Source organism: Somniosus microcephalus, unplaced genomic scaffold (genome assembly GCF_052327205.1).
Source record: "Somniosus microcephalus isolate GS21.2 unplaced genomic scaffold, FLI_Smic_1.0 unresolved_chr4, whole genome shotgun sequence".
NCBI classification, from domain to species: domain Eukaryota; kingdom Metazoa; phylum Chordata; class Chondrichthyes; order Squaliformes; family Somniosidae; genus Somniosus; species Somniosus microcephalus.
Window position 1 is genome coordinate 34287556 of NW_028225182.1, and position 26811 is coordinate 34314366.

At 51.3% G+C, this 26811-nt stretch overlaps 2 protein-coding genes across 6 annotated transcripts; one reads left to right on the top strand and one right to left on the bottom strand.

The window, feature by feature from the left end:
- The first annotated feature begins 1020 nt into the window (after positions 1 to 1020).
- On the top strand, positions 1021 to 25461 carry naa38 (N-alpha-acetyltransferase 38, NatC auxiliary subunit). 4 transcript variants are annotated; one of them, XM_085977275.1, is made up of 3 exons: positions 1021 to 1086; positions 19679 to 19865; positions 22570 to 25461. In XM_085977275.1, exons 2-3 carry the CDS (start codon positions 19688 to 19690, stop codon positions 22680 to 22682), a joined length of 291 nt encoding a protein of 96 aa, XP_085833401.1. In that variant the 5' UTR covers positions 1021 to 1086; positions 19679 to 19687; the 3' UTR covers positions 22683 to 25461. The 4 variants fall into 4 exon arrangements, with proteins under 4 accessions (XP_085833401.1, XP_085833398.1, XP_085833400.1 ...); XM_085977272.1 differs by lacking the exon at positions 1021 to 1086 and adding an exon at positions 13599 to 13850; XM_085977274.1 differs by lacking the exon at positions 1021 to 1086 and adding an exon at positions 13880 to 14019.
- Positions 4403 to 13066, bottom strand: cyb5d1 (cytochrome b5 domain containing 1). Of its 2 annotated transcripts, none has more exons than XM_085977269.1 (4): positions 12887 to 13066; positions 11540 to 11616; positions 8151 to 8369; positions 4403 to 4731 (listed from the first exon to the last, which is right to left on the bottom strand). In XM_085977269.1, exons 1-4 carry the CDS (start codon positions 13005 to 13007, stop codon positions 4531 to 4533), a joined length of 618 nt encoding a protein of 205 aa, XP_085833395.1. In that variant the 5' UTR covers positions 13008 to 13066; the 3' UTR covers positions 4403 to 4530. The 2 variants fall into 2 exon arrangements, with proteins under 2 accessions (XP_085833395.1, XP_085833394.1); XM_085977268.1 differs by having other exon boundaries at positions 4403 to 4739; positions 12887 to 13061.
- Positions 25462 to 26811: the final 1350 nt, after the last annotated feature.

The following is a 26811-nucleotide window of genomic DNA, read 5'->3' on the forward strand; positions in this document are numbered from 1 at the left end:
CTATTGTTCTATATTTCTAACCAATACAACACATTGCAGACTCAACGAGGAGATGACAACAACTTGCATTTATATCATAGTAAAACATCCCAAGGCGCTTCACAGGAGTGTTATAAAACAAAAGTTGACACCGAGCCACATGAGATATTAGGGCAGATGATCAAAAGCTTGGTCAAAGAGGTTGGTTTTAAGGAGCATCTTAAAGGAGGAGAGAGAGGCGGAGAGGTTTAGCGAGGGAATTCCAGTGCTTAGGGCCCAGGCAGCTGAAGGCCCGGCCACCAACAGTTGAGTGATTAAAATCGGGAATGCTCAAGAGGCCAGAATTAGAGGAGCGCAGATATCTCGGAGGGTTGTGGGGCTGGAGGAGATTACAGAGACAGGGAGGGGGGGGCGAGGCCATGGAGAGATTCGAAAACAAGGATGAGAATTTTAAAATCGAGGCATTGCTTAACTGGGAGCCAAGGTAGGTCAGCGAGCACAGGGGGTGATGGGCGAACGGGACTTGGTGCGAGTTAGGACACGGGGCAGCCGAGTTTTGGATGAGCTCGAGTTTACGGAGGGTGGAACGTGGGAGGCCGGCCAGGACACCCTGGCTATATTTTAATATCTTACTTTTCAGAGCACTTAGAGTCAGTCCGGCCACTCAGCTTATGTAGCACGTTGGTAAGCTATAGGACAAACTGCACTTAAATCAATACGCTTCCTGCTAGGTTCTCCTCATCCATCACCTTGCAGTATTTCACACAGAAACACTGAGGTTTTTCTGTAGAACCTGGCTGGCTGAATTCTCTTGCAGTTCGAGACAGCCATTTACAGCAGACACCCACACACATTATGGCCCAGAAATTCGGGTCTCCACGGGTGAGTAGGCACTGGGTACTCACGCGTGAGCCCGATGGAAGTAACAGTTTCTTGCATGCACTGCGCATGCGCGGGAATCCGGCACTTCCGATCCTCTGAACGAAGGGGTTCAGAGGTCGAATGCGTGCGCTTTGAACTTACGTTTTTTTTACAGGTTTTTCTGTGAGGGTACGTCTTTAGATTTTAGAAATGTAAAAACCAGGCGTAAGGCCTGCATTTTAAAAGGTAAGTGGTCAATTAATTAAAATTAAAACATTTTTTCCACAGGTTTATTATTTTTAAATACTTTAAAGCAAGTTTATTTTTAGCCCCGTTTGAATATAAAATTATTTTTTTCAAAAATTTAAATTATTGTTTAAAATAGTTATTTAATGTAATTTATAGTTTATTTAAAAAGTGTGATGATTTTTTTTAATTTATTTGAAGGTTTACTACTATTTTGGGGCCGTAGTATTTATAAGTTTTGACAGGTCTTCCTGTCACTACTTATGAATGGGCTTTTCCCTGCGCCGATTGGCTGCCCATGGCCCACGTGATCCCAGGGGACGCATCGCACTAACTACGCCCCTGGGACACGCAAGCACAGCGCGCCGGCAGCTGGGCCAGGCCCCGGAGCGGAATTCCACGGGGCCCTACAGCTCAATTGCCGGCGCGCAAGGTAAGTGCAGGTCGGGGGCTTGCACCCACGGGAAGCCCCCGACCCGAATTTCTGGGCCATTGTGTCCTTAGCTGCAGGGGTCACTTAAGCTGAGATTTCCCCCCACCCGCTTGCCTGCCCACTGACCTTCCCCTTCTACTTAAGTCTACAGCGCCGAAACAGGCCATATTACCCAACTGGTCCATGCCGGAGTTTATGCTCCACATGAGCTTCATCTCACCCTATCAGCCTATCCTTCTATTCCTTTCTCCCTCACGTACTTATCTAGCTTCCCCTTAAATGCCTCTCTGCTATTCGCCTCAACCACTCCCTGTGGTAGCGAGTTCCACATTCTCACCACTCTGGGTAACGAAGTTTCTCCTGAATTCCCTATTGGATTTATTAGTGACTATCTTATATTTATGGCCCCGCACCTCAGGAAGGATACACTGGCCTTGGAGGGGGAGCAGGGCAGATTCACCAGACTGAAAGGGTTAAATTATGAGGCCAGGTGGGGTTGAGACTGGGCTTGTATTCCCTCGAGTTTAGAAGATTAAGGGGTGATCTAATCGAGGTGTTTAAGATGATTAAAGGAGTCGATAGGGTAGATAGAGAGAAACTATTTCCTCTGGTGGGGGGAGTCCAGAACAAGGGGGCATAACCTTAAAATTAGAGCCAGACCGTTCAGGGGTGATGTCAGGAAGCACTTCTTCACACAAAGGGTAGTGGAAATCGGGAACTCTCTCCCCCAAAAGGCTGTTGAGGCTGGGTGGTCAATTGAAAATTTCAAACCTGAGATTTAGATGTTGCCGGGTAAGGGTATAAAGGGTTACTGAACCAAGGCTGGTAAATAGAGTTAAGATACAGATCAACCATGATCTAGTTGAATGGCGGAGCAGGCTCGAGGGGCTGAATGGCCTCCTCCATGTTCTCAGGGCTGGACAATAAATGCCAGTCTTGCCGGCTTCCCACATCCCAGGAATAAGAAAAAGAAAGATAATCTGGCGGGGGTGGTGTGGGTGGATAGTCTAAAAGGAACTTGCATTTCGATAGCGCCTTTCACAACCTCAGGACGTCCCAAAGCACTTTACAGCCAATGAAGTACTTTTGAAGTGTAGTCACTGTTGTAATGTAGGAAACGTTGACAGCCAATTTTCAGACAGAAAGATCCCTAAAAACAGCAATGTGATGATGATCTGATAATCTATTTTTTGTTATGTTGGTTGAGGGATAAATATTGGCCCAGGACACCGGGAATAACTCCCTTCCAATAGTGGCCGTGGGATCTTTTACATCCACCTGAGAGAGCAGACGGGGCCCTCGGTTTAACGTCTCATCCGAAAGACGGCACCTCCGACAGCGCAGCGCTCCCTTCACACTGCGCTGGCAGCGTCGGCCTGGATGATGTGCTCAATTTTCTGGAGTGGGACTCGAACCCACCACCTGCAATCTCAGAGGCGAGAGAGCGCGCTACCCACTGAGACACAGCTGACACCCAAAGTCTTCCAAGGAATTCAGAAAGAAGATTACTGCATGAGTAATTCCAAAAGGCCTAAACTGAAAAAGGCTTCAGCAGCGGCTGCCTCCATGCTATAGGGGAGAAATTCACTGCCTGCTGCAGCGCCAAGCCAAACAGGACGAGAAGGCCCCGGGTTCGTTCCACAGTCGATGCTGGGTTAGCAGAACTCGGACTCGGTAATTGACGGACCAGGGGTCTGGGGAAATTGACTTGGCTGCTTCTCACTGCCCCCATTGACGGAGCGTCTTGCATCTACACAGCGCCATTCGCCACCTCAGGACGTGCAGAAGCGTTTTACAGCCAGTGAAGTCCTTTTGAAGTGTCGTCACGGTTGTACAGGAAACTCTCGATTGACCGGCACCTAAATAACCGGAAATCTCGGTTAACCGGCAAAATTCAGGAGTAGGTTCAGGTAAGTTTTACTTCACATTGTACTTGCCTTCCTCGATCTGTTGCTGTGCAAGGGTGTGGCTGCAACTGTTGCTAAGCTACAGAGACGCTTGGAACTTGTGGCCATTGTTCTGCACCTGTTGCTAAGCAACAGGGTTTGTTGCTTTATACGGAGCTGTCAGCTCTCCGTATCTTTTAACTATAGCTCTCGGTTATCCGGAATTTTTGATGAACCGGCACCACGTCGGTCCCGGATAAAAAAAAAGTTTCCTGTAATGTAGGAAGCGCGGCAGACAATTTGTGCAGAGCAAGCTCCCACAAACAGCAATGCGATAACTGGCCAGATCACCGGTTTTAGTGATGTTGGTCCAGGGATAAACATTGGCCCCAGGACACCGGGGAGAACTCCACCACCACCCCCCCCTTCTTCAAAATAGTGCCATGGGATTAGTCTTTCAGAGAGCTATCGGTTTAATGTCTCATCCGAAAGATGGCATCTCCGACAGTGCAGCACTCCCTCAGTACTGCACTGGGAGCGTCAGGCTGAATTTTTTTTGTGTTCAAGTCTCTGGGGTGGGACTCGAACCCACAACTCTCTGACTCAGAGGTTAGGAGAAAATGAAGGGATAATAGAATTTTACAGCACAGAGACAGGCCGTTCGGCCCAACTGGTCCATGCTGGTGTTCCTGCTCCACACGAGCCTCCTCCCACCCCTCTTCATCTCACCCCATCAGCCTATCCTTCTATTCGTTTCTCCCTCATGTACTTAACTACATTCCCCACATTACAACAGTGACTACACTTCAAAAGTACTTCATTGGCTGTAAAGCGCTGAGACGTGCGGTGGTCGTGAAAGGCGCCATATAAATGCAAGTCATTCTTTCTTTAACTAGCTTCCCCTTAAATGCATCTATGCTGTTCGCAATACTCAAAAGGGATGAGAGGATTCATAGCAGGAATCTCACCGCTAGTTGGTAGGCGCACTTTCAAATAATCAATAAAAAAAGGGCTCATTTTATTGTACAACTCGATAATAATCTGTACAGTTAACATAGACACGTACGAGAGTCGGCATTACCCAGAATCACGATGCCAGAGCCCTAGAGTTCGGTTAGATCGTCATTAAAGTACAGCAGAATGGATTGGCGAAAGTCGTCGGGCTCCAGCTGCAGGTCGTAGAACGTCTCGTCCTCGTCCTCGATCCCGTTCTCCGCCAGGGTCCTGTCCATTTTCAGTCGCTCCCCGTCGTATTTCCACGTGTAGCTGGCCGCGTGAGCGTTGTACGTCAGGTACCTTTCGAGTATGTCGTTCATGGTTTCCTCGCTGCACACCTGGCCAGGCCGTGTTTGGGGGGTTGGGGGCGGGGGGGGGGGGGGGGGAAGAAACACCACACAGATTGGAAACATATCTATTTAACAAAAAAAATCGGGGTAGATTGATCTCCTGCCTCATTGCTCACAGAAATTCTCTTCTTATTCCCTTCCCCCTATGCCTTTATAGAATCTTACAGCACAGAAGGAGGCCATTCAGCCCATCTGTACCTCCCCAAAAGAGCTATTCCCTTAATCCCAGTACCTTATCCTCGCCCCATTCGGCCCATCATGCTCTCCGCTTAATCCCATTCCCCAGCCCGCCACCCAGACCCTTCTATGTCACTGCTTACGTGAGCAGCCCCCCACCGTCCTACTCTTCCTTCACTTACACTCCCACTGGGTGCTGTGCTCCCCCATCAAAGTGGAGCCAGTGAATCCAACGCCAGACTACCTCCGCGTCACTCGGCCCTCCCTCTGTGTCACTCGACCCGCTCACACAGCCAGTGTCACCACGGCAACCTCCCTCACCGGGTCACTCGGCCCTCTCACACAGCCAGTATCACCCCAGCAACCTCCCTCTCTGACAGTGTACAGCGATCTCCTTGAGAGAGAGGAACTGAGAGACCCCAGTCTACTGATATCAACTGAGAGAGAGGGAACTGAGAGACCCCAGTCAGTGTACAGATATCTCCCTGAGAGAGAGAGACTGAGAGACCCCAGTCAGTGTACAGATATCTCCCTGGCAGAGAGGGACTGAGAGACCCCAGTCAGTGTACAGATATCTCCCTGAGAGAGAGGGACTGAGAGACACCAGTCAGTGTACAGATATCTCCCTGAGAGAGAGGGACTGAGAGACACCAGTCAGTGTACAGATATCTCCCTGAGAGAGAGGGACTGAGAGACACCAGTCAGTGTACAGATATCTCCCTGAGAGAGAGGGACTGAGAGACACCAGTCAGTGTACAGATATCTCCCTGAGAGAGAGGGACTGGGAGACCCCGGTCAGTGTACAGATAGCTCCCTGAGGGAGAGAGACTGAGAGACCCCAGTCAGTGTACAGATATCTCCCTGGCAGAGAGGGACTGAGAGACCCCAGTCAGTGTACAGATATCTCCCTGGCAGAGAGGGACCAAGAGACCCCAGTCAGTGTACAGATATCTCCCTGAGAGAGAGGGACTGAGAGACCCCAGTCAGTGTACAGATATCTCCCTGAGAGAGAGGGACTGAGAGACCCCAGTCAGTGTACAGATATCTCCCTGAGAGAGAGGGACCAAGAGACCCCAGTCAGTGTACAGATATCTCCCTGAGAGAGAGGGACTGAGAGACCCCAGTCAGTGTACAGATATCTCCCTGAGAGAGAGGGACTGAGGGACACCAGTCAGTGTACAGATATCTCCCTGAGAGAGAAGGACCAAGAGACCCCAGTCAGTGTACAGATATCTCCCTGAGAGAGAGGGACTGAGAGACACCAGTCAGTGTACAGATATCTCCCTGGCAGAGAGGGACTGAGAGACCCCAGTCAGTGTACAGATATCTCCCTGAGAGAGAAGGACTGAGAGACACCAGTCAGTGTACAGATATCTCCCTGGCAGAGAGGGACTGAGAGACCCCAGTCAGTGTACAGATATCTCCCTGGCAGAGAGGGACTGAGAGACCCCAGTCAGTGTACAGATATCTCCCTGAGAGAGAAGGACCAAGAGACCCCAGTCAGTGTACAGATATCTCCCTGGCAGAGAGGGACCAAGAGACCCCAGTCAGTGTACAGATATCTCCCTGGCAGAGAGGGACTGAGAGACCCCAGTCAGTGTACAGATATCTCCCTGAGAGAGAGGGACTAAGAGACCCCAGTCAGTGTACAGATATCTCCCTGGCAGAGAGGGACTGAGAGACCCCAGTCAGTGTACAGATATCTCCCTGAGAGAGAGGGACTGAGAGACACCAGTCAGTGTACAGATATCTCCCTGAGAGAGAGGGACTGAGAGACACCAGTCAGTGTACAGATATCTCCCTGAGCGAGAGGGACTGAGAGACACCAGTCAGTGTACAGATATCTCCCTGAGAGAGAGGGACTGAGAGACCCCAGTCAGTGTACAGATATCTCCCTGAGAGAGAGGGACTGAGAGACCCCAGTCAGTGTACAGATATCTCCCTGAGCGAGAGGGACTGAGAGACACCAGTCAGTGTACAGATATCTCCCTGAGCGAGAGGGACTGAGAGACACCAGTCAGTGTACAGATATCTCCCTGAGAGGGACTGAGAGACACCAGTCAGTGTACAGATATCTCCCTGAGAGAGAGGGACTGAGAGACACCAGTCAGTGTACAGATATCTCCCTGAGCGAGAGGGACTGAGAGACGCCAGTCAGTGGACAGATACTGCCCTGAGAAAGAGGGACTGATGGACACCAGTCAGTGGACAGATACTGCCCTGAGAGAGAGGGACTGAGAGACCCCAGTCAATGTACAGATATCTCCCTGAGAGAGAGGGACTGAGAGACCCCAGTCAATGTACAGATATCTCCCTGAGAGAGAGGAACTGAGAGACACCAGTCAGTGTACAGATATCTCCCTGAGAGAGAGGGACTGAGAGACCCCAATCAGTGCACAGATATCTCCCTGAGAGAGCGGGACTGAGAGACCCCAATCAGTGCACAGATATCTCCCTGAGAGAGCGGGACTGAGAGACCCCAGTCAATGTACAGATATCTCCCTGAGAGAGAGGAACTGAGAGACACCAGTCAGTGTACAGATATCTCCCTGAGAGAGCGGGACTGAGAGACCCCAATCAGTGCACAGATATCTCCCTGAGCGAGAGGGACTGAGAGACACCAGTCAGTGCACAGATATCTCCGAGAGAGAGGGACTGAGAGACCCCAGTCAGTGCACGGATATCTCCCTGAGAGAGCGGGACTGAGAGACCCCAATCAGTGTACAGATATCTCCCTGAGAGAGCGGGACTGAGAGACACCAGTCAGTGTACAGATATCTCCCTGAGAGAGCGGGACTGAGAGACCCCAGTCAGTGTACAGATATCTCCCTGAGAGAGCGGGACTGAGAGACCCCAATCAGTGCACAGATATCTCCCTGAGAGAGCGGGACTGAGAGACCCCAATCAGTGCACAGATATCTCCCTGAGGGAGGGACTGAGAGACCCCAGTGAATCGCTCCAGATTCCTGGGAGAGCTTTACGCGTGGGTATCTAGATGTAGGACTCGGTGTCCTGCTTGGTATGTAGTCGCAAGATGAATGTTTCGAAACAACGATAAATGTAGTTAATTGTCAGACATATTACTGTCTCTAGCTTCCACAAATCTGTTTATTAAAAGGATCAGGATTACCCAACACCCTCCCCCACTTTAGCAAACTGATGTTGTCCTCCCCCCGCAACCCCTAATTCTAAAATGAACACAGATATAAAGCCATTCAGTACCTCGATCACCTGTTCTTGGGATGTTAGAGTATTGATAATGCAGATGTGTCTGGTTTTTACACTTAAATACCCAACCTCGTACTTGGGATCTTTCCACCACGGTTTGCCAAAATCATTAAACCAGTTGCTCTGCGGCAGAGGTGGTGGGATGTGGATAAAGCGGCCTCGAGGCGTGTAGTACTTCTGGCAATTGGTGAACTGGTCAATCTCGATGCGTACCTGTGTTGGAAATGAAGAGAATCCTTTTTTGTTTCTTTGTGGATTCCTCTGGTAACCTGTAAGCTGCTTGGAACTCTCTGGCAACGTCAGCCTCCGTGGGCTGACTCTCGTTCCAGCCAATGCACTAACGTTACGTGAGGAAAGTAATTCCAGCACCCTGAGCCCTCGACTACTACTGGTAGTCAGCCGGGGCTCAGCGGGTGGCGCACTCTCGCCTCTGAGTCATGAAGGTCGTGGGTTCGAGTCTCCACTCCAGAGACTTGAGCGTATAATCCCAGGCTAACACTCCCGGTGCCAGTACTGAGGGAGTGCTGCACTGTCAGAGGTGCCGTCTTTCGGATGAGACGTTAAACCGAGGCCCCGTCTGATCTCTCAGGTGGATGTAAAAGATCCCACGGCCACTATAATCCCTCAAGCAACATCACTAAAAAAAAAACCCTGATTATCTGGTCATTATCACACTGCTGTTTGTGGGACCTTGCTGTGCACAAACGTTACAACAGTGACTACGCTTCATTGGCTGTGAAGCGCTTTGCGACGTCCTGAGGTCGTGAAAGGAGCAAGTCTTTCCACTCGCACTCCATTTCTACACTGTATAAAAAGACTTGCATTTCTATAGCGCCTCTCACCATCTCAGGACGTCCCAAAGCGCTTTACAGCCAATGAAGTACTTTTGAAGTGTAGTCACTGTTGTAATGTGGGAAACGCGGCAGCCAATTTATGCACAGCAAGATCCTACAAACAGCAATGCGATAATGACCAGATAATCTGTTTTAGTGATGTTGGTTGAGGGATAAATATTCGCCCCAGGACAAAGTCCCCTGCTCTTCTTCCAATAGTGGCCGTGGGATCTTTTACGTCCACCCGAGAGAGTAGACGGGGCCCTCGGTTTAACGTCTCATCCGAAAGACAGCACCTCTGACAGTGCAGCGCTCCCTCGGTACTGCACTGGGAGTGTCGGCCTGGATTACGGGCTCAAGTGTCTGGAGTGGGTCTTAAACTCACAACCTTCTGACTGAGAGAACATAACATAAGAACATAAGATGTAGGAGCAGGAGAAGGTCATTTGGCCCCTCGAGCCTGCTCCGCCATTCAATAAAATCATGGCTGATCTGATCTTGGCCTCAACTCCACTTCCCTGCCGGCTCCCCGTAACCCTCGACTCCCTTCCCGTTCAAAAATCTGTCTCTCTCCACCTTAAATATATTCACTGACTCCGCCTCCACGGCTCTCTGGGGAAGAGAATTCCAAAGATTCACGATCCTCTGAGAGAAGAAATTCCTCCTCATCTCCGTTTTAAATGGGTGCCCCCTTATTCTGAAACTGTGCCCCCAAGTTCTAGATTCCCCCACTAGGGGAAACATCCTCTCAGCATCCACCCTGTCAAGCCCCCTCAGAATCTTATATGTTTCAATAAGATCCCCTCTCATTCTTCTAAACTCCAATGAGTATAGGCCCAACCTGCTCAACCTTTCTTCATAAGACAACCCCTTCATCTCAGGAATCAACCTCATGAACCTTCTCTGAACTGCCTCCAATGCAAGTATATCCTTCCTTAAATAAGGAGACCAAAACTATACGCAGTACTCCAGGTGTGGTCTCACCAACACCCTGTAAAATTGTAACAGGACTTCCCTACTTTTATACTCCATTCCCTTTGCAATAAAGGCCAACACTCCATTTGCCTTCCTAATTACTTGCTGTACCTGCATGCTAACTTTTTGTGTTTCATGTACAAGGACCCCCAGATCCCTCTGTACCTCAACATTTTGTCATCTCTCTCCATTTAAATAATCATTTGCTTTTTTAGGGGGTAGATAGAGAGAAACTATTTCCGCTGGTTGGGGAATCTAGGACTAGGGAACATAGCCTAAAAATTAGAGCCAGACCTTTCAGGAGTGAATTTAAGAAATATTTCTACACACAAAGGGTGGTAGATGTTTGGAACTCTCTTCTGCTAACGGCAGCTGTTGCTCAGTCAATTGTTAATTTTAAATCGGAGATTGATAGATTTTTGTTAACCAAAGGAATTAAGGGATATGGGCCAAAGGTGGGTATATGGAGTTAGGTCGCAGATCAGCCATGATCTCATTGAATGGCGGAGCAGGCTTGAGGGGCTGAATGGCCTCCTCCTGTTCCGATGTTCCTCACTCCTCTGTAGGAAGTAGGTTCTTACGGCGAGACCAGTCAGTCTATTTAGGTTTCCCATTTCCACCCTCCTTACTTCTGAAGGCACTGACTCTGGCTGGGGTGTGGTCACATCGGCTCCTGGGGCACTCTGCTAACTTTGCCCCCGCTCTACAGGGTCTTGAGGCAATTCAGTCGTGAGAGGCATCGGAGCCGAGCCCAGTCCGGTTCGCAATGCCATGCACACACTCTCCACCAGGGGTCACTGGATAGCAAGCAAGAGCAGGATACCACAGAATCATAGAAAGTTACAGCACAGAAGGAGGCCACTCGGCCCATCGTGTCTGTGCCGGCTGAAAAAGAGCTCTCCAGCCTAATCCCACTTTCCAGCTCTTGGTCCGTAGCCCTGCAGGTTACGGCACTTCAAGTGCATATCCAAGTACTTTTTAAATGCGACGAGGGTTTCTGCCTCTACCACCCTTTCAGGCAGTGAGTTCCAGACCCCCACTGCCCTCTGGGTGAAAAAAGTTCTCAACTCCCCTCTAATCCTTCTACCGATTACTTTAAATCTCTGCCCCCTGGTTATTGAAACCCTTGTGCAAAATGTAGATGGGAGGCGAATAACACAGATGCATTTAAGGGGAAGCTAGGTAAGTACATGAGGGAGAAAGGAATAGGAGATGTTGATGGGGTGAGATGAAGTAGGGCGGGAGGAGGCTTGCGTGGAGCATTAATACCGGCATAGACCAGTCGGGCCGAATGGCCTGTTTCTGTGCTGCACATTCGAGGTAATTTTATTAGTCCTGCGTTTGTCAACGCGGATTAATACACCTTTCTAATTGGCGCCTATTGCAAACAGTCAGTACCATTTGCCCGATTTAGGTGGCTGCCTGGGATAAACATGGACAGGGTAAGTGTTGGGGACTGTAGTCCTCAGTGGGAGAGGTGCATTGCTTAGATGGTTGCTGAAAGGCTTCAGTTGTTTCCGTCTGTCATCAGCCCCCTCCCCTCCCCTCTCCTCCCGGATGAGGTTCGGTACTTACGTCTTTAGTCTTCTCATCGAACCAGTGGCTGATGTCCTGTCCGGCCGCTTCTAAAATGGGCTTGAGCAGAATGTCACCTGAATGGAAGAGGTACAGAATCAGCACAGCCAAAAAAAAAGCCCAAACGTCCCATCTGCATTTTTCACAAGGGCTCACTTGAGAGCAATCAGACGCTGGGCGAGTTCGCCTGCCACCCTCCCCTAGCCCGGGGACGATGCAGGCAATGGTAGCGTAGCCCACAAAAGAGCCTGGAGGGAGGAGAGAAGATCTGGAAATCATTGAAAAGGGACTTGCATTTATTTCCACAGCACCTTTCACCACCTCAGGGATGTCCCAAAGCGCTTCACAGCCAATGAATTACATTCAACATCAAATCATTGAATCTTACAGCACAGAAAGAGGCCATTCGGCCCGTTGTGCCTGTGCCGGCTCTTGGAAGGAGCAGTCATAAGAAACAGGAGCAGGAGTAGGACATTCGGCCCCTCGAGCCTGCTCCGCCATTCAAGAAGATCATGGTTGATCTGATCTTGGCCTCAACACCACTTTCCTGCCTGTTCTCCATAACCCATAACTCCCTTGTAGATCAAAAATCTGTCAATCCCCACCTTGAATATATTCAATGACTCCACCTCCACAGCTCTCTGGGGAAGAGAATTCCAAAGATTCACCACCCTCTGAGAGAAGAAATTCCTCCTCATCTCCGTCTTAAATGGGCGACCCCTAATCCTGAAACTGTGCCCCCAAATTCTAGATTCCCCCACGAGGGGAAACATCCTCTCAGCATCTACCCTGTCAAGCCCCCTCAGAATCTTATATGTTTCAATAAGAACACCTCTCATTCTTCTAAACTCCAATGAGTATAGGCCCAACCTGCTCAACCTTGTGCAAAGAAAGACAGGACTCGAATTTCTACAGCGCCCCTCACCAACTCCGGACTGTCCTAAAAGCGCTTTACAGCCAATGAAGTACTTTTTTTGGGCTGTAGTCGCTGTTGTAATGTAGGGAAACGCGGCAGCCAATCTGCGCACAGCAAGCTCCCACAAACAGCAATGCGATAAATAACCAGATTTAGTGACTTTTTGATTGTGGGATAAATATTGGCCGAGGTCACTGGGGAGAACTCCCCCCTGCTCTTCTTTGAAATAGAGCCTGTGGGATCTTTTACACCCACTTGAGAGAGCTGGGGTGGGGGAGCCCTCGATTTAGCGTCTCATCCAAAAGACGACACCTCTGACAGTGTGGCACTCCCTCAGCACTGCCAGCCTGGATTTTTGTGCTCAAGTCTCTGGAGTGGGATTTGAACCCACGACCTTCTGACTCAGAGGCGAGGGAAGGAGCTCCAGATACCTTTAAACTGCTCCGCCAGCGGGGTCAGGTTGTAGACCTTGCCCAGGTAGGAGACCCACAGGTCGTCCACCGTGCTGTGCGCGGCCACCTCGCCGGCGGTGTAGTAGCGGGAGTGCAGCATTGACCGTTCCCCGCGTCCCTCCCGTCACCATGGAGACGGCCCCGGCCTCCACCGGAAGTTGTAGTCCGTTTCGCAGCCACTTCCGGTCCTCCCGCGGCGCCGGAAACTACAACTACCAGCATGCATCGCTGAATTTTAAAAAACACACAGAATCTGCGTCCTCTGATGACGGCGTTCGTCGGTTTTTAACAGTTATTTTTGTTATAAAATAGCGTGACGGGTGGATATTTAAGAAACAGTAAGAGATTGGTTATATAGCGTCAGGGGTCAGGGGCTGTTCCAGCGCACAGATCTCGCGATGTTTGGCTGAGCTGGTCTCGCGAGGTTTTGCGGCCCAGTGCGGGGGGGGCACAGAGCTGTTCTCGCGAGATTTGGGGGGCCCAGTGCGGAGCACAGAGCTGTTCTCGCGAGGTTTTGTGGCGCAATGCGGGGCACAGAGCTGTTCTCGCGAGGTTTGGGGCCCAGTGCGGGGCAGAGCTGTTCTCGCGAGGTTTTGGGGCCCAGTGCGGGGCACAGAGCTGTTCTCGCGAGGTTTTGTGGCTCAATGCGGGGCACAGAGCTGTTCTCGCGAGGTTTTAGGGCCCAGTGCGGGGCACAGAGCTGTTCTCGCGAGGTTTTGTGGCTCAATGCGGGGCACAGGGCTGTTCTCGCGAGGTTTTGGGGGCCCAGTGCGGGGCACAGAGCTGTTCTCGTGAGGTTTGGGGCCCGGCTGCGGGGCAAACCAATTGTTCTCGCGAGGTTTTTGTGGCCCACTGCGGGGCACAGAGCTGTAAAATGGCGGCGTCGGCGACCCGGCTGGGAGAGAATGGCGAGCTGAGGGAGGAGCAGCGCAACGGCACTGGGGTAAGAGCAGGCTGACTTCTTCTGGGCCCTCCGGTGCTGGGGTGGCGGGAGGAGGAACACTTTCCTGGCCGGGTCTCGGGGAGGGTTTTTTCACCGGCACGGATTGTCCGCCAGCCTCTCGCTTCACTCCTCTGGTGAACAAACCAGAAACAGCGGCGGCTCCCAAAGAGTAAGTCCAGGGGAGCAAACTGTGGTCCAGGCAGCTGGAGGGCTTGGAGTGGATGTTGGTCCATAGCTCATCCCCAGTGATGGAGACAGAGAAGTCGAGGGAGGGAAGAGACTGACCGTGTGAAGGTGAGGGGGAACATAAGAAACAGGAGCAGGAGATTTTTTAAATATTCGTTTTATGGGATGTGGGCGTCGCCAGCATTTATTGCCCATCCCTAGTCGCCCTCGAGAAGGTGGCGGTGAGCTGCCTTCTTGAACCGCTGCAGCCCGTGTGGTGAAGGTGCTCCCACAGTGCTGTTAGGGAGCGAGTTCCAGGATTTTGACCCAGCGACGATGAAGGATCGGCCGATATATTTCCCAGTCAGGATGGTGTGTGACTTGGAGGGGAACTTGGAGGTGGTGGTGTTCCCATGCGCCTGCTGCCCTTGTCCTTCTAGGTGGAAGAGGTCGCGGGTTTGGGAGGTGCTGCCGAAGAAGCCTTGCCAAGTTGCAGTGGTGCATCTTGTAGATGGCGCACGGTGCGCCAGTGGTGGAGGGAGTGACTGTTTAAGGTGGTGGATGGGGTGCCAATCAAGCAGGCTGCTTTGCCCTACATAGAAACATAGAAGATAGGAGCAGGAGTAGGCCATTCGGCCCCTCGAGCCTGCTCCGCCATTCAATGCGATCATGGCTGATCATCCAAATTCAGTACCCGGTCCCTGCTTTCTCCCCATACCCCTTGATCCCTTTAGCCTTGAGAAATATATCCAACTCCTTCTTGAATATATTTAATGAATTGGCCTCTACTGCCTTCTGTGGTAGAGAATTCCACAGGTTCACCACTCTCTGGGTGAAGAAATTCCTCCTCATTTCTGTCCTAAATGGCCTACCCCTTATCCTTAGACTGTGACCCTGGTTCTGGACTCCCCCGACATCGGGAACATCCTTCCTGCATCTAGTCTGTCCAGTCCTGTCAGAATGTTATGTTTCAATGAGATCCCCTCTCATTCTTCTAAACTCTTCTAAAGCCCAATCGATCCAATCTCTCCTCATACGTCATTCCTGCCATCCCAGGTATCAGCCTGGTGAATCTTCGCTGCACTCCCTCCATGGCAAGAACGTACTTCCTCAGATAAGGCGACCAAAACTGCGCACAATACTCAAGATGTGGTCTCACCAAGGCCCTGTACAACTGCAGCAAGACATCCTTGTTCCTGTACTCAAACCCCCTCTCTACGAAGGCCAACATACCATTTGCCTTCTTAACCGCCTGCTGCACCTGCATGCTTACCTTCAGCGACTGGTGCACAAGGACACCCAGGTCTCTTTGCACTTCCCCTTCTCCCAATCTATTGCCATTCAGATAATCTGCCTTCCTGTTTTTGCTACCAAAGTGGATAACCTCACATTTATCCACGTTATATTGCATCTGCCATGCTTCTGCCCAATCACCCAACCTGTCCAAATCATCCTGGAGTTTCTCGGCATCCTCCTCACAGCACACACGCCCACCCAGCTTTGTGTCGTCTGCAAATTTGGTGATATTACATCTAGTTCCCTCGTCTAGATCATTAATATATATTGTGAATAGCTGGGGTCCAAGGACCGATCCCTGCGGTACCCCACTAGTCACTGCCTGCCACTTGGAAAAAGAGCCGTTTATTTCAACTCTTTGCTTTCTGTCTGCCAACCAGTTCTCTATCCAAGTCAGTACCTTGCCCCCAATCCCATGTGCCTTAACTTTACACGCTAATCTCTTATGCCCTGGATGGTGTCGAGCTTCTTGAGTGTTGTTGGAGCTGCACTCATCCAGGCAAGTGGAGAGTATTCCGTCACACTCCTGACTTATGCCTTGTAGATGGTGGAAAGGCTTTGGGGAGTCAGGAGGTGAGACACTCACCGCAGAACACCTATCGACCTTTGTCTAGAATATACTCAACGACTGAGCATCCACAGCCCTCTGGGGTAGAGAATTCCAAAGATTCACCACCCTCTGAGTGAAGAAATTTCTCCTCATCTCAGTCCTAAATGGCCGACCCCTTATTCTGAGACTCTGACCCCGTGTTCTAGATTCCCCAGCCAGGGGAAACATCTCAGCATTAGCCCTGTCAAGCCCCTTAAGAATTTTATATGTTTCAATGAGATCACCTCTCATTCTTCTAAACTCTAGAGAATATAGGCCTAGTCTACTCAATCTCCTTGTCCTAGGACAATCCCCCATCCCAGGAACCAGTCTGGTGAACCTTTGCTGCGCTTCCTCTATGGCAAGGACTTCTCCTTTTGACTTCAATCACTTCCTCCAAATTAAAGGTGTTGCTATGGGAACCTGCATGGGTCTAGCTATGCCTGCCTTTTCGTGGGATATGCAGAACATTCTTTGTTCCAGTCCTACTCAGGTCCCCTCCCTCGCCTCTCTTTCCGGTACATTGATGACTATCGGTGCCGTTTCCTGCTCTCGCCCTGAACTAGACAATTTCATTCACTCCGCTTCCAATTTCTCACCTTCACATGGTCTATCTCCGACTCTTCCCTTCCCTTCCTCGACTTCTCTGTCTCCATTTCTGGGGATTGGCTATCGACAAACATCCACTATAAGCCCACCGACTCCCACAGGTACCTGGACTACACTTCCTCCCACCCCGCTTCCTGTAAGGACTCTATTCCATTCTCCCAGTTTCTCCGTCTCTGCCGCATCTGCTCTGACGATGCCACCTTCCACACTAGTGCTTCCGACATGTCTTCCTTTTTCCTCAACTGAGGATTTCCCCTCTGCCGTGGTTGACATGGCCCTCGACCGTGTCCGTTCTATTTCCTGCACTTCTGCTCTCACCCCTTCCCCTCCCTCCCGGAACCACAATAGGGTTCCCCTTGTCCTCACCTTTCACCCCACCAGCCTCCACATTCAACGGATCATCCTCTGTCATTTCCGCCACCTCCAGTGTGATCCCACCACCAAACACATCTTCCCCGCCTCTCCCCTTTCAGCATTCCGAAGCGATCGTTCCCTCCGAGACACCCTGTTCCACTCCTCAATTACCCCCAGTACCCTATCTCCTTCCCACGGCACCTTCCCGTGCAAGCGCAGGAGATGCAACACCTGCCCTTTTACCTCCTCCCTTCCCACTGTCCGGGGCCCCAAACACTCCTTCCAGGTGAAACAGCGATTTACTTGTACTTCTTGCAATCTAGTATACTGTATTCGCTGCTCACGATGCGGTCTCCTCTACATTGGGGAGACCAAACGCAGATTGGGCGACCGCTTTGCGGAACACCTCCGTTCAGTCCGTACGGGTGACCCCGAGCTTCCGGTCGCCTGTCACTTTAATTCTCCGCTTCACTCCCAGTCAGTCCTCACCATCCTCGGCCTCCTACACTGTTCCAACGAAGCTCAACGTAAGCTCAAGGAACAGCACCTCATCTTTCGATTAGGCACTTTACAGCCTTCAGGACTCAACATCGAGTTCAACAATTTCAGACTATTAACCCCTGCCCCTCTTTTTTCACATGGCGGCTGTTGATGATTCTGCAGCATTTAACCACTCCTGCCTCCCGCCCTATCACAGACCGTCCCTTCTGTTCTTTCCTCTACCACCCCCCTCACCTTTCCCCGCCTCTGCACCTGCTTAAAACCTCTTAACGTCTCGAACTTTTCCCAGTTCTGGCGAAGGGTCCCAGACCTGAAACGTTAACTCTCTCTCTCTCTCTCTCTCTCTCTCTCTCTCTCTCTCTCTCTCTCCATGGATGCTGCCTGACCTGCTGAGTGTTTCCAGCGTTTTCTGTTGTTATTTCAGAGGTCCAGAGAGACTGGGGGGTCCAGGGACGTAGATCATTAAAATGTCAGGAACAGGTACAGAAAATAATCAAAAAGGCTAATGGGATGCTGGCCTTTATATCTCGAGGACTAGAGTACAAGGGGGTCGAAGTTATGCTGCAGCTGTACAAAACCCTGGTTAGACCACACCTGGAGCACTGTGGGCAGTTCTGGGCACCACACCTCCGGAGGGATCTATTGGCCTTGGAGGGAGGGCAGCGTAGGTTTACCAGAACGATACCCGGACTCCAAGGGTTAAATTACGAGGAGAGATTACACAAACTAGGGTTGTATTCAATTCAATTCAATTTTATTTGCCATGTGTAACCAGTACAAGTACAATTACAATGGAATGCTTACTCCCCGTTGGGACGCGTCAGCTATTACAGCGCCGTGTTCAGAAAGTCAATACAATGGCTTCCAGTGGCAGTGGGAGCACGATGTCCCTCAGCCGCTCCGTCCTCTTCGTCACCGCGGCCTCCTCCTCACTGTTGCCGGCTCCACGTGTGGTGGCCTGCTTCTCCCGCTCATGATCCGGCCTCTGGCTGCCATGCCCGGCTTCTCCCCCCCCACCCCCCCCCCCCCCCACCCCCAGTCGGACTGCGAGCTTCCCGCCAAGGAGCTGCCGGCCGACGTGCTACAGCGGGTCGTTGTCGCTGCTGCTCGTTGCGCTGCGCTGCCTCCGCCCGACTCGCCGAACACATCGTCGGGATGTGAATGCTCCGGTCGCCGCGGCCTCCTCCTCACCGTCGCCGGCTCCACGGTCCGACGGCCCGGGGCCTGCTTCTCCCGCTCACGGTCCGGCCTCTGGCCGCCATGCTCGGCTCCCCTCCTCCCAGTCGGAATGCCTTCCCGCCGAGGAGCTGCCGGCCGATGTGCTGCAGCGGGTCGTCGTGGCTGCTGCTGCTGCTCGCCGCGCTGCGCTGCCTCTGCCCGACTCGCCGAACACTTCGCTCCGGTTGCGGGAGCGAGCGGCGAGAGCTGGCCGCCCGAAGCAGGGAGTGCGCGCTCAGCACCGGACCATCTCTGGAATTTAGAAGGTTAAGGGGTGATCTGATCGAAGTTTTCAAGCTATTAAGGCGAACAGATAAGGTAGATGGAGGGAAATTTCCACTAGCTGGGGATTCTAGGACTAGGGGGCATCGTCTCAAAATTAGGAGTGAAATTAGGAAGCGCGTCTTTCTGATGAGATGTTAAACCGAAAAAGACAAAGAAAGACTTGCATTTCTATAGCGCCTTTCACGGCCACCGGATGTCTCAAAGCGCTTTACAGCCAATGAAGTACTTTTTTTTGGAGCGTAGTCACTGTTCTAAGTGGCCGATGTCAGGACACCGGGGAGAACTCCCCTGCTCTTCTTCGAAATAGCGCCATGGGATCTTTTACGTCCACCTGAGAGGGCAAACTCAGTTTAACATCTCCTCTGAAAGACGGCACCTCCGACAGTGCAGCGCTCCCTCAGCACTGCGCTGGGAGTGTCGGACTAGATTCATGTGCTCAAGTCCTGGGAGTGAGACTTGAACCCACAACCTGCTGACTCGGAGGCGAGGGTGCGACCCACTGAGCCACCGGCTGAAACCGAGGATGTAAAAGATCCCATGGGCACTATTTCGAAGAAGAGCAGGGGGAGTTCTCCCCGGTGTCCTGGGCCAATATTTATCCCTCCGTCAACAACACGACAAAATAGATTATCTGATCGTTATAAACATTGCTGTTTGTGGGATTTGCTGTGTGCAAATTGGCTGCTGCACTTCCCTACATTACAACAGTGACTCCACTTCAAAAAGCCCTTCACTGGCTGCAATGTTCTTTATACACTAGCCGTTTAGGAGCCTGCAGTTGGCGCTCATTCTTCTGTTTGTGCCTTCACAGGGTCAGGACATGCGAGGAAGCGATGGGTCAATGTACTCGCACGCCAGGCAGATGTTGGAGAGCTTGCTAAATAAAAGCATGCGGATCCGGATGACGGACGGCAGGACGCTGATTGGCCTCTTCCTCTGCACCGACCGGGACTGCAATGTCATTTTAGGCTCGGCCCAGGAGTACTTGAAACCAACAGGTACCCGAGAGCCAACAAGGGTGTCTTGTCATTTTTTTCCCCTTCATTATTTATCCCATTTCCCTTTTTAGTAGTGTCGGATGTGGCTCAGTGGGTAGCGCTCACTGAGCGCACAAATCGAGGCCAACAACAACTACTTGTATTTATATAGCGCCTTTAACATAGTAAAACGTCCCAAGGCGCTTCACAGGAGTGTTAGAAGACAAAAAAATTTGACACCGAGCCACCTAAGGATAAATTAGGGCAGGTGACCAAAAGCTTGGTCAAAGAGGTAGGTTTTAAGGAGCGTCTTAAAGGAGGAGAGAGGCGGAGAGGTTTAGGCAGGGAATTCCAGAGCTTGGGGCCCAGGCAGCTGAAGGCACGGCCGCCAACGGTTGAGCGATTATAATCAGGGATGCTCAAGAGGCCAGAATTAGAGGAGCGCAGATATCTCTGGGGTCGTGGGGCTGAAGGAGATTAGAGAGATAGGGAGGGGCGAGGCCATGGAGGGATTTGAAAACAAGGATGAGAATTTTGAAATCGAGGCGCTGCTTAACCGGGAGCCAATTAGGTCAGCGAGCACAGGGGAGATGGGTGAACGGGACATGGTGCGAGTTAGGACACGGGGCGGCTGAGTTTTGGATCACCTCAAGTTTACATAGGGTAGAATGTGGGAGGCCGGCCTGGAGTGCATTGGAATAGTCAAGTCTAGAGGTAACAACACTCCCAGTGCAGTGCTGAGGGAGTGCTGCACTGTCGGAGGTGCCGTCTTTCGGATGAGACCCGTCTGACCCCTCAGGTGGGTGTAAAAGATCCCATGGCCACTATATTTTGAAAAAGAGCAGGGGAGTTCTCCCCAGTGTCCTGGCCAATATTTATCCCTCAATCAACATCGCTAAAACAGATTATCTGGTCATGATCACATCGCTGTTTGTGGGAGCTTGCTGTGTTTAAATTGGCTGCCGCGTTTCCTACATTACAACAGTGATTACACTTCAAATTTACTTCATTGACTGTAAAGCGCTTTGTAAGGGGCAGGAGGTTTAGAGGGGATTTGAGGAAAAACCTTTTCACCCAGAGGGTGGTTGGAATCTGGAACTCACTGCCTGAAAGGGTGGTCGAGGCAGGAACCCTCACAACATTCAAGAAGCATTTAGATGAGCACTTGAAACGCCATAGCATACAAGGCTACGGACCAAGTGCTGGAAAATGGGATTAGAATAGACAGGGCTTGATGGCCGGCGTGGACACGATGGGCCGAAGGGCCTCTTTCTGTGCTGTATGACTCTGTGACATCCGGTTGTCGTGAAAGATGCTATATAAATTCAAGTCTTACTTTTGAAAGTCACTATCGACTCTGCTTCCACCGTCCTTTCAGGCAGTGAGATCACAACTCGCTGCGTAAAAAAAATAGTTTCCTCATGTCACCTCTGGTTCTTATAACAATTATGTGTCCTCTGGTTACCGACCCTTCTGCCAGTGGAAACAGTTTCTCCTTATTTACTCGATCAAAACCTTTCATGATTTTGAACACCTCTGTTAAATCTCCCCTTAACCTTCTCTGCTCTAAGGAGAGCAATCCCAGCTTCTCCAGCCTCTCCACGTAACTGAAGTCCCTCATCCCTGGTACCACTCTAGTAAATCTCCTCCGCACCCTCTCCAAGGCCTTGACATCCTTCCTAAAGTGCGGTCCCCAGAATTGGGGACAGTACTCCAGATGAGGCCGAACCAGTGATTGATAAAGGTTGTTTGACAAGGTGCATCAGCCTCGTGGCTCTTCCCTGCACTGCCTGCAGCAGTTGAATATCTTCCTCGTGTCTCTGGTAGCCAGAACTGGATGCACTTCTCGACGAGGTCATTGCACAGTTCGACCACAACGTCCTCCCAACTTGTATCCTACTGTTTCTGGAGACCGGGGGAGAAAGAGGAATGAAGTTTATTTTTATTCCCCTCCACCCTCCTCCGTTGTCTCACTGAAACATACAAGATTCTGAGGGGGGATTGACAGGGTAGATGCTGAGAGGTTGTTTCCCCCTGGCTGGAGTGTTTAGAACCAGGGGGCATAGTCTCAGGATAAGGGGTCGGCTTTTTTTTTATTGCAAGGGGGTTGGAGTAAAACAGTAGGGAAGTCTTGCTACAATTGTACAGGGCCTTGGTGAGACCACACCTGGAGTACTGTACACAGTTTTGGTCTCCTTATCTGAGGAAAGATATACTCGCCTTAGAGGCGGTGCAACGAAGGTTCACTAGATTGATCCCTGGGATGAGAGGGTTGTTCTATGAGGAGAGATTGAGTAGATTGGGCCTATACCCTCTGGAGTTTAGAAGAATGAGAGGTGATCTCATTGAGACAATCTGAGGGGGATTGACAGGGTAGATGCTGAGAGGTTGTTTCCCCTGGCTGGAGAATCTAGAACCAGGGGGCATTGACTCAGGATAAGGGGTCGGCCATTTAAGACTGAGATGAGGAGGAATTTCTTCACTCAGAGGGCGGTGAATCTTTGGAATTCTCTGCCCCAGAGGGCTGTGGAGGCGGAGTCATTGAGTATATTCAAGGCTGAGATCGATAGATTTTTGGACTCCTGGGGAATCAAGGGATACGGGGATCGGGTGGGAAAGTGGAGTTGAGGCCGAAGATCAGTCGTGGTCTTATTGAATGGCAGAGCAGGCCCCAGGGGTCATACGGCCGACTCCAGCTCCTAATTCTTGTGTTCTTGTGTTGCAGATTGCTTGGCGCAAGGTGAGCCTCGAGTGCTGGGACTGGCCATGATCCCAGGCCACCACGTTGTCTCCATCGAAGTGGAATTGGACAGCGTATCCAACCCGCAGTACATGTGAGGCGGAGGCCGGCGCTTCGTATCCCGGCGCCCGACGGGAGCTTGGACCCGCCCGCCATAGTGGCCACCTTGTCTTGCGTTGTTGCGACGCAGCCTCCCGCCCGGGGCTTCCGCTCAGCACCTCCGTTTGTTACTGTTCCTCCGCCGCGGCGGAGGTGATTTGTTTTATGTAAGAGTGTTTGTGGCGTTAAACTGGCACGAGCGAGCGGGTGGAGGGCAGTGCCGCCCGAGCCAGGCGGTAGGTTGTTGCCTGTTCCCATTGCGCCCCCCCCCCCCCCCCCAAAGTGCCGTCGGGCGCGGCAGGCTAGGCCTCCCCACGGCCTCCAATCAACGCATTGCCTCCTAGGAAGGCTAAGATAGTAAATGGGGGGAGACACAGACAGACGGCTGGGTTGAGTGAACTAGGAACCCACAAACCACCCCACCTTTCCCCAGCAAGAGGTGGGGCAAGAGTCGTGCGGGCATGGAAGGATTGTCCTCTTTCCTAATGAACGTAGAGCTGTGCCGGGTATCCATTTTAGGTGCCTGGGCATCCATTTTAGGTGCCCACTTCCCCAGTGGCATTGGCAGAGCGGTCGATCTTTGAAGGTTTCAACCAGAGGATGGGTTGAAAAGGTAGAGAGCGATGCTGTCCTCTTTGAACTGCAAGTGTGGTGGGAGAGACTAAATTTCATGTCCATCATTCGTTCCCCTCTCCCAACTGGAAGGCTGGTTAGGGACAAACGATCATTGGAATCTGCTCAGAGACCGTGGGACTTGGGGGAGGGGCTATTCACAGGACTCTTGCTGCAGTACCGCGACGGCAAATTGCAACATGCGGAATGTCGCGCGCGTAAAGCGTGACGACGCTGTTTGACTGCGACCCCCCGGTCTGCACTGTGACCTTTTCCGCTCGGCACCGGAGGGGGGGGGGGGGGGGGGGGAGGCAGGGGGCAACGGTTTCCGCCCACGCCGATTTGGTACTGCGGCCAAATCCAGTGCGACGGCGACCCCCGGCAGAGAACAGGCCCACTCGAGGGTGTCGTGCTCCACAGGTCCCGGAGACGTCGGAGCGAACTGCGTAACCTGTGAGTCGAACATGTGTCCATGTCGCGAAGCTAGAGCAGATGATCCAGACGCCGCTGATCCGTTGGCAGTGTAGCGCAGGGTGGGAAGTGGTGCTAACCTCAATTTTAAAAATTTGCCACAATGTTTGGGGTGGGGGGGGGGGGGGGGGGGGGGAAGTGCGGTTTCAGTTATCTTCCCCTCTCCCGAACATGCCAATTCCAGCCACTGGCCCAGCACCTTCTCCAAGTGGCCATTCGTTGAGTGCATGTGAGTCCAGACAACCGGGGTCTGCAGGCTGTTCGCTCACGGGGGCATCGCCACTGAATATATACTTTTCGTCGAGATCGCGACGCCCACATTTTCCAGCAAGGCTCCGGAACAGGAATGGCCGCCTGAATTTCTTGACCGCCTCGTATCCCACGGGGCACTTTCTGTCAGCCGTGGCTCAGTGGGCCGCACTCTCTCTCGCCTCCAAGTCTGAAGGTCGTGGGTTCGAGCCCCACTCCGGAAAGTCGAGCACAAAATCCAGGCCGACTCTCCCAGTGCCAGTATTGTGGGAGTGCCACGCTGTCAGAGGTGCCATAAAAGATCCCACTGCCGCTATTGGAAGGAGAGCAGGGGAGTTGTTCTCCAGTCAACATTTATCCCTCAACCAACATCACTGAAAACACAGATTAACTGGTCATTTATCTCATTGCTGTTTGTGGGAGCTGGCGGCCGGCAAAAAAAAAATCCAAATTGCAAATGCATACTTAATTTTACCCGTCTAAAGTTTTCTAGGTTTACCTATTGTATTTGCCGAGAGGTCTCCTGTTTGAACTCTGAATGTTATGCTCCTGTTTTCCATTGGGTGTTTTCCCCCTTCTCCCCTTCCCCTCCCCTCCACCCCCAAAAACCCCAGCTTCCTTACTGCCCATCACTAACCAAGGGGCACCGAGGTCACTGCTGGCACCGAAACCGCTTGACCGGGCCAGGCTGGTCGATCGATCTTAGAGCTCAGCGACTCACCTGAGGGGGGGAAAAACTCAACGTCCTTCTTGCTTCCCTGAAAGACTTTACTGGGAACCTGTGTCAAACCAGAGCACGTATTTATATGTCAGTAAATTCCCCATGGTGTTGGCACGGTCAGTTGATGAATGCAAGGTGTCGACGGGAGTTGAGCGGGAGACATTTCTGAAACTCGAGATCCACAGCGCAGCCTAGTGGCCAGAGCTTGCAACTGCACCGTGACCGTTGACATAGAAGAATTGAATGGGGAAATAACCGGAAATGCTGGAAGAGGCTCAGCAGGTCAGGCAGCATCTGCGGAAAGAGCAAGACACACCGACTCAACCTTTCATCAGACATCGATCTGAAACGTTAACTCGGTTTCTCTCTCTCCAGAAACGCTGCCTCGTCTGAGCATTTCCAGCGTATTCTGTTTTAATTTCAGATTTCCAGCATCCGCAGTATTTCGCTTCTGTAAAATTGAATGGGGGATGTTAAACGTAGCTAATTGCAATGAAAAGTGTGACTCAATGGTGACAACAGGAAGTACGGTTTTGGGGACAGGAAGTGCATGAGATTTTTAATATACATAGAATACAAGAGAGAAAAAATGTATTTTGTCATAATTGTCATTTTTATTCAAATAATGTGCATTTAGCAAAAATATTTAAATAGTTGATTATTTTTGTCCATATTAAAATGTACAATAAAACATACTATGTTGAATCTAAAAACAAAAAATCCAAGTTGTCTGCGACTGAAGATGTTTAGATGCTGTTTCTTTTATAGGTGCCTTTTGCCCATTTTCTCTGGCTGTGGGGATACACGAGCTGTGCTCGTCCACTGCTAAGTCCTTTTTCCTCCTCCCCCGAGCCTCGACTGCGAGTCAGTAGGCAATTCGACCAGGTGGAGCATCACAGCCCAGTCCTGTCCTGGCCCGGCGACCGTGCACACGCACTTTCAAGCGGGGGGTGGGATCGCTGGCTTTTCTTATTAACCCCCTCCCATTTCCTGACCCCCCTCATTCCTTATTCCATGGGTACTGAGGCCAGTTGGAGACTCCCCCCACCTCCTCTTCCGGCCCCCCCCCCCCCCAAAACAGCACAGCGAAGGGATCAGACACGGCACCTTCCAGTCCGCGTGGCATTGTGCGACACCGGTTTGGCACCAGGGAGACACTTTAACATAACAATCTGTAACGTGGCAGTGGGAGGGAGATCTTGGCCCTACCGATTTGGCTCGGGCAATGTAACCGAAATAATTAAGCACCACCGGCAGCAGCAGGCCATCTCGGCATCTGAAAAGAGAAAGGACTGGTGATCGTCAAGTGTGTGATTCCATCCGTCTTGAGCGCTGAAGAGCTGGTTAACTGAAATACCGTCTTTACTCTTTTACAAATGCTTTCTGATTTGCTGTCCTCTGTTTCCCGCAGACACTTACAGCACAGCAAGAGGCCATTCGGCCCATCGTGCCTGTGCCGGCTCTGAAAGAGCTCCAATTAGTCCCAGTCCCCCTTGCTCTTTCCCCCACAGCCCTGCAATTGTTTCCTGTTCAAGTATTTATCCAATTCCCCTTTTGAAAGTTAATATTGAATCTGCTTCCACCGCCCTTTCAGGCAGCGCGTTCCAGATCACAACAACTCGCTGCGTAAAAACAATTCTCATCTCCTCCCTGGCTCTTTTGCCAATTATCTTAAATCTGTGTCCTCTGGTTACCGACCCTCCTGCCACTGGAAACAGTTTGTCCTTATTTACTCGGTTAAAACCAGCTGTGCTTCTGTCGTCTGTGAAGCCACAAGGGAAATAGTTAACATAGAATCAGTTGTCATTGATGCAGCATCGACAACAACCTTTGTTGCAGGAGCATTATCACAAAGTTTGACACCGAGCCACCTGAGAAATTAAGACAGGTGACCAAAAGCTTGGTCAAAGAGGTAGGTTTTAAGGAGCGTCTTAAAGGAGGAGAGAGAGCGAGGAGGAGCGGTTTAGGGAGGGAATTCCAGAGCTCACGGCCCAGGCAGCGGAAGGCACGACCATCAATGGTGGACTGATGAAAATCGGGGATGTGCAAGAGGCCAGAATTGGAGGCGGGCAGAG

What these genes read in the sequence shown, in the direction of transcription:
- cyb5d1 (XM_085977268.1), bottom strand. Translation starts at nt 13,007, where the DNA reads ATGCTGCACTCCCGCTACTACACCGCCGGCGAGGTGGCCGCGCACAGC. An exon ending in TCGATGAGAAGACTAAAGAC is followed by an intron (nt 8,370 to 11,539) that starts GTAAGTACCGAA and finishes TTTCCAACACAG; the next exon opens with GTACGCATCGAGATTGACCA. An exon ending in CCCAAGAACAGGTGATCGAG is followed by an intron (nt 4,740 to 8,150) that starts GTACTGAATGGC and finishes CGGCCTGGCCAG; the next exon opens with GTGTGCAGCGAGGAAACCAT.
- naa38 (XM_085977272.1), top strand. Translation starts at nt 13,782, where the DNA reads ATGGCGGCGTCGGCGACCCGGCTGGGAGAGAATGGCGAGCTGAGGGAG. An exon ending in AGCAGCGCAACGGCACTGGG is followed by an intron (nt 13,851 to 19,678) that starts GTAAGAGCAGGC and finishes GTGCCTTCACAG; the next exon opens with GGTCAGGACATGCGAGGAAG. An exon ending in GGAGTACTTGAAACCAACAG is followed by an intron (nt 19,866 to 22,569) that starts GTACCCGAGAGC and finishes CTTGTGTTGCAG; the next exon opens with ATTGCTTGGCGCAAGGTGAG.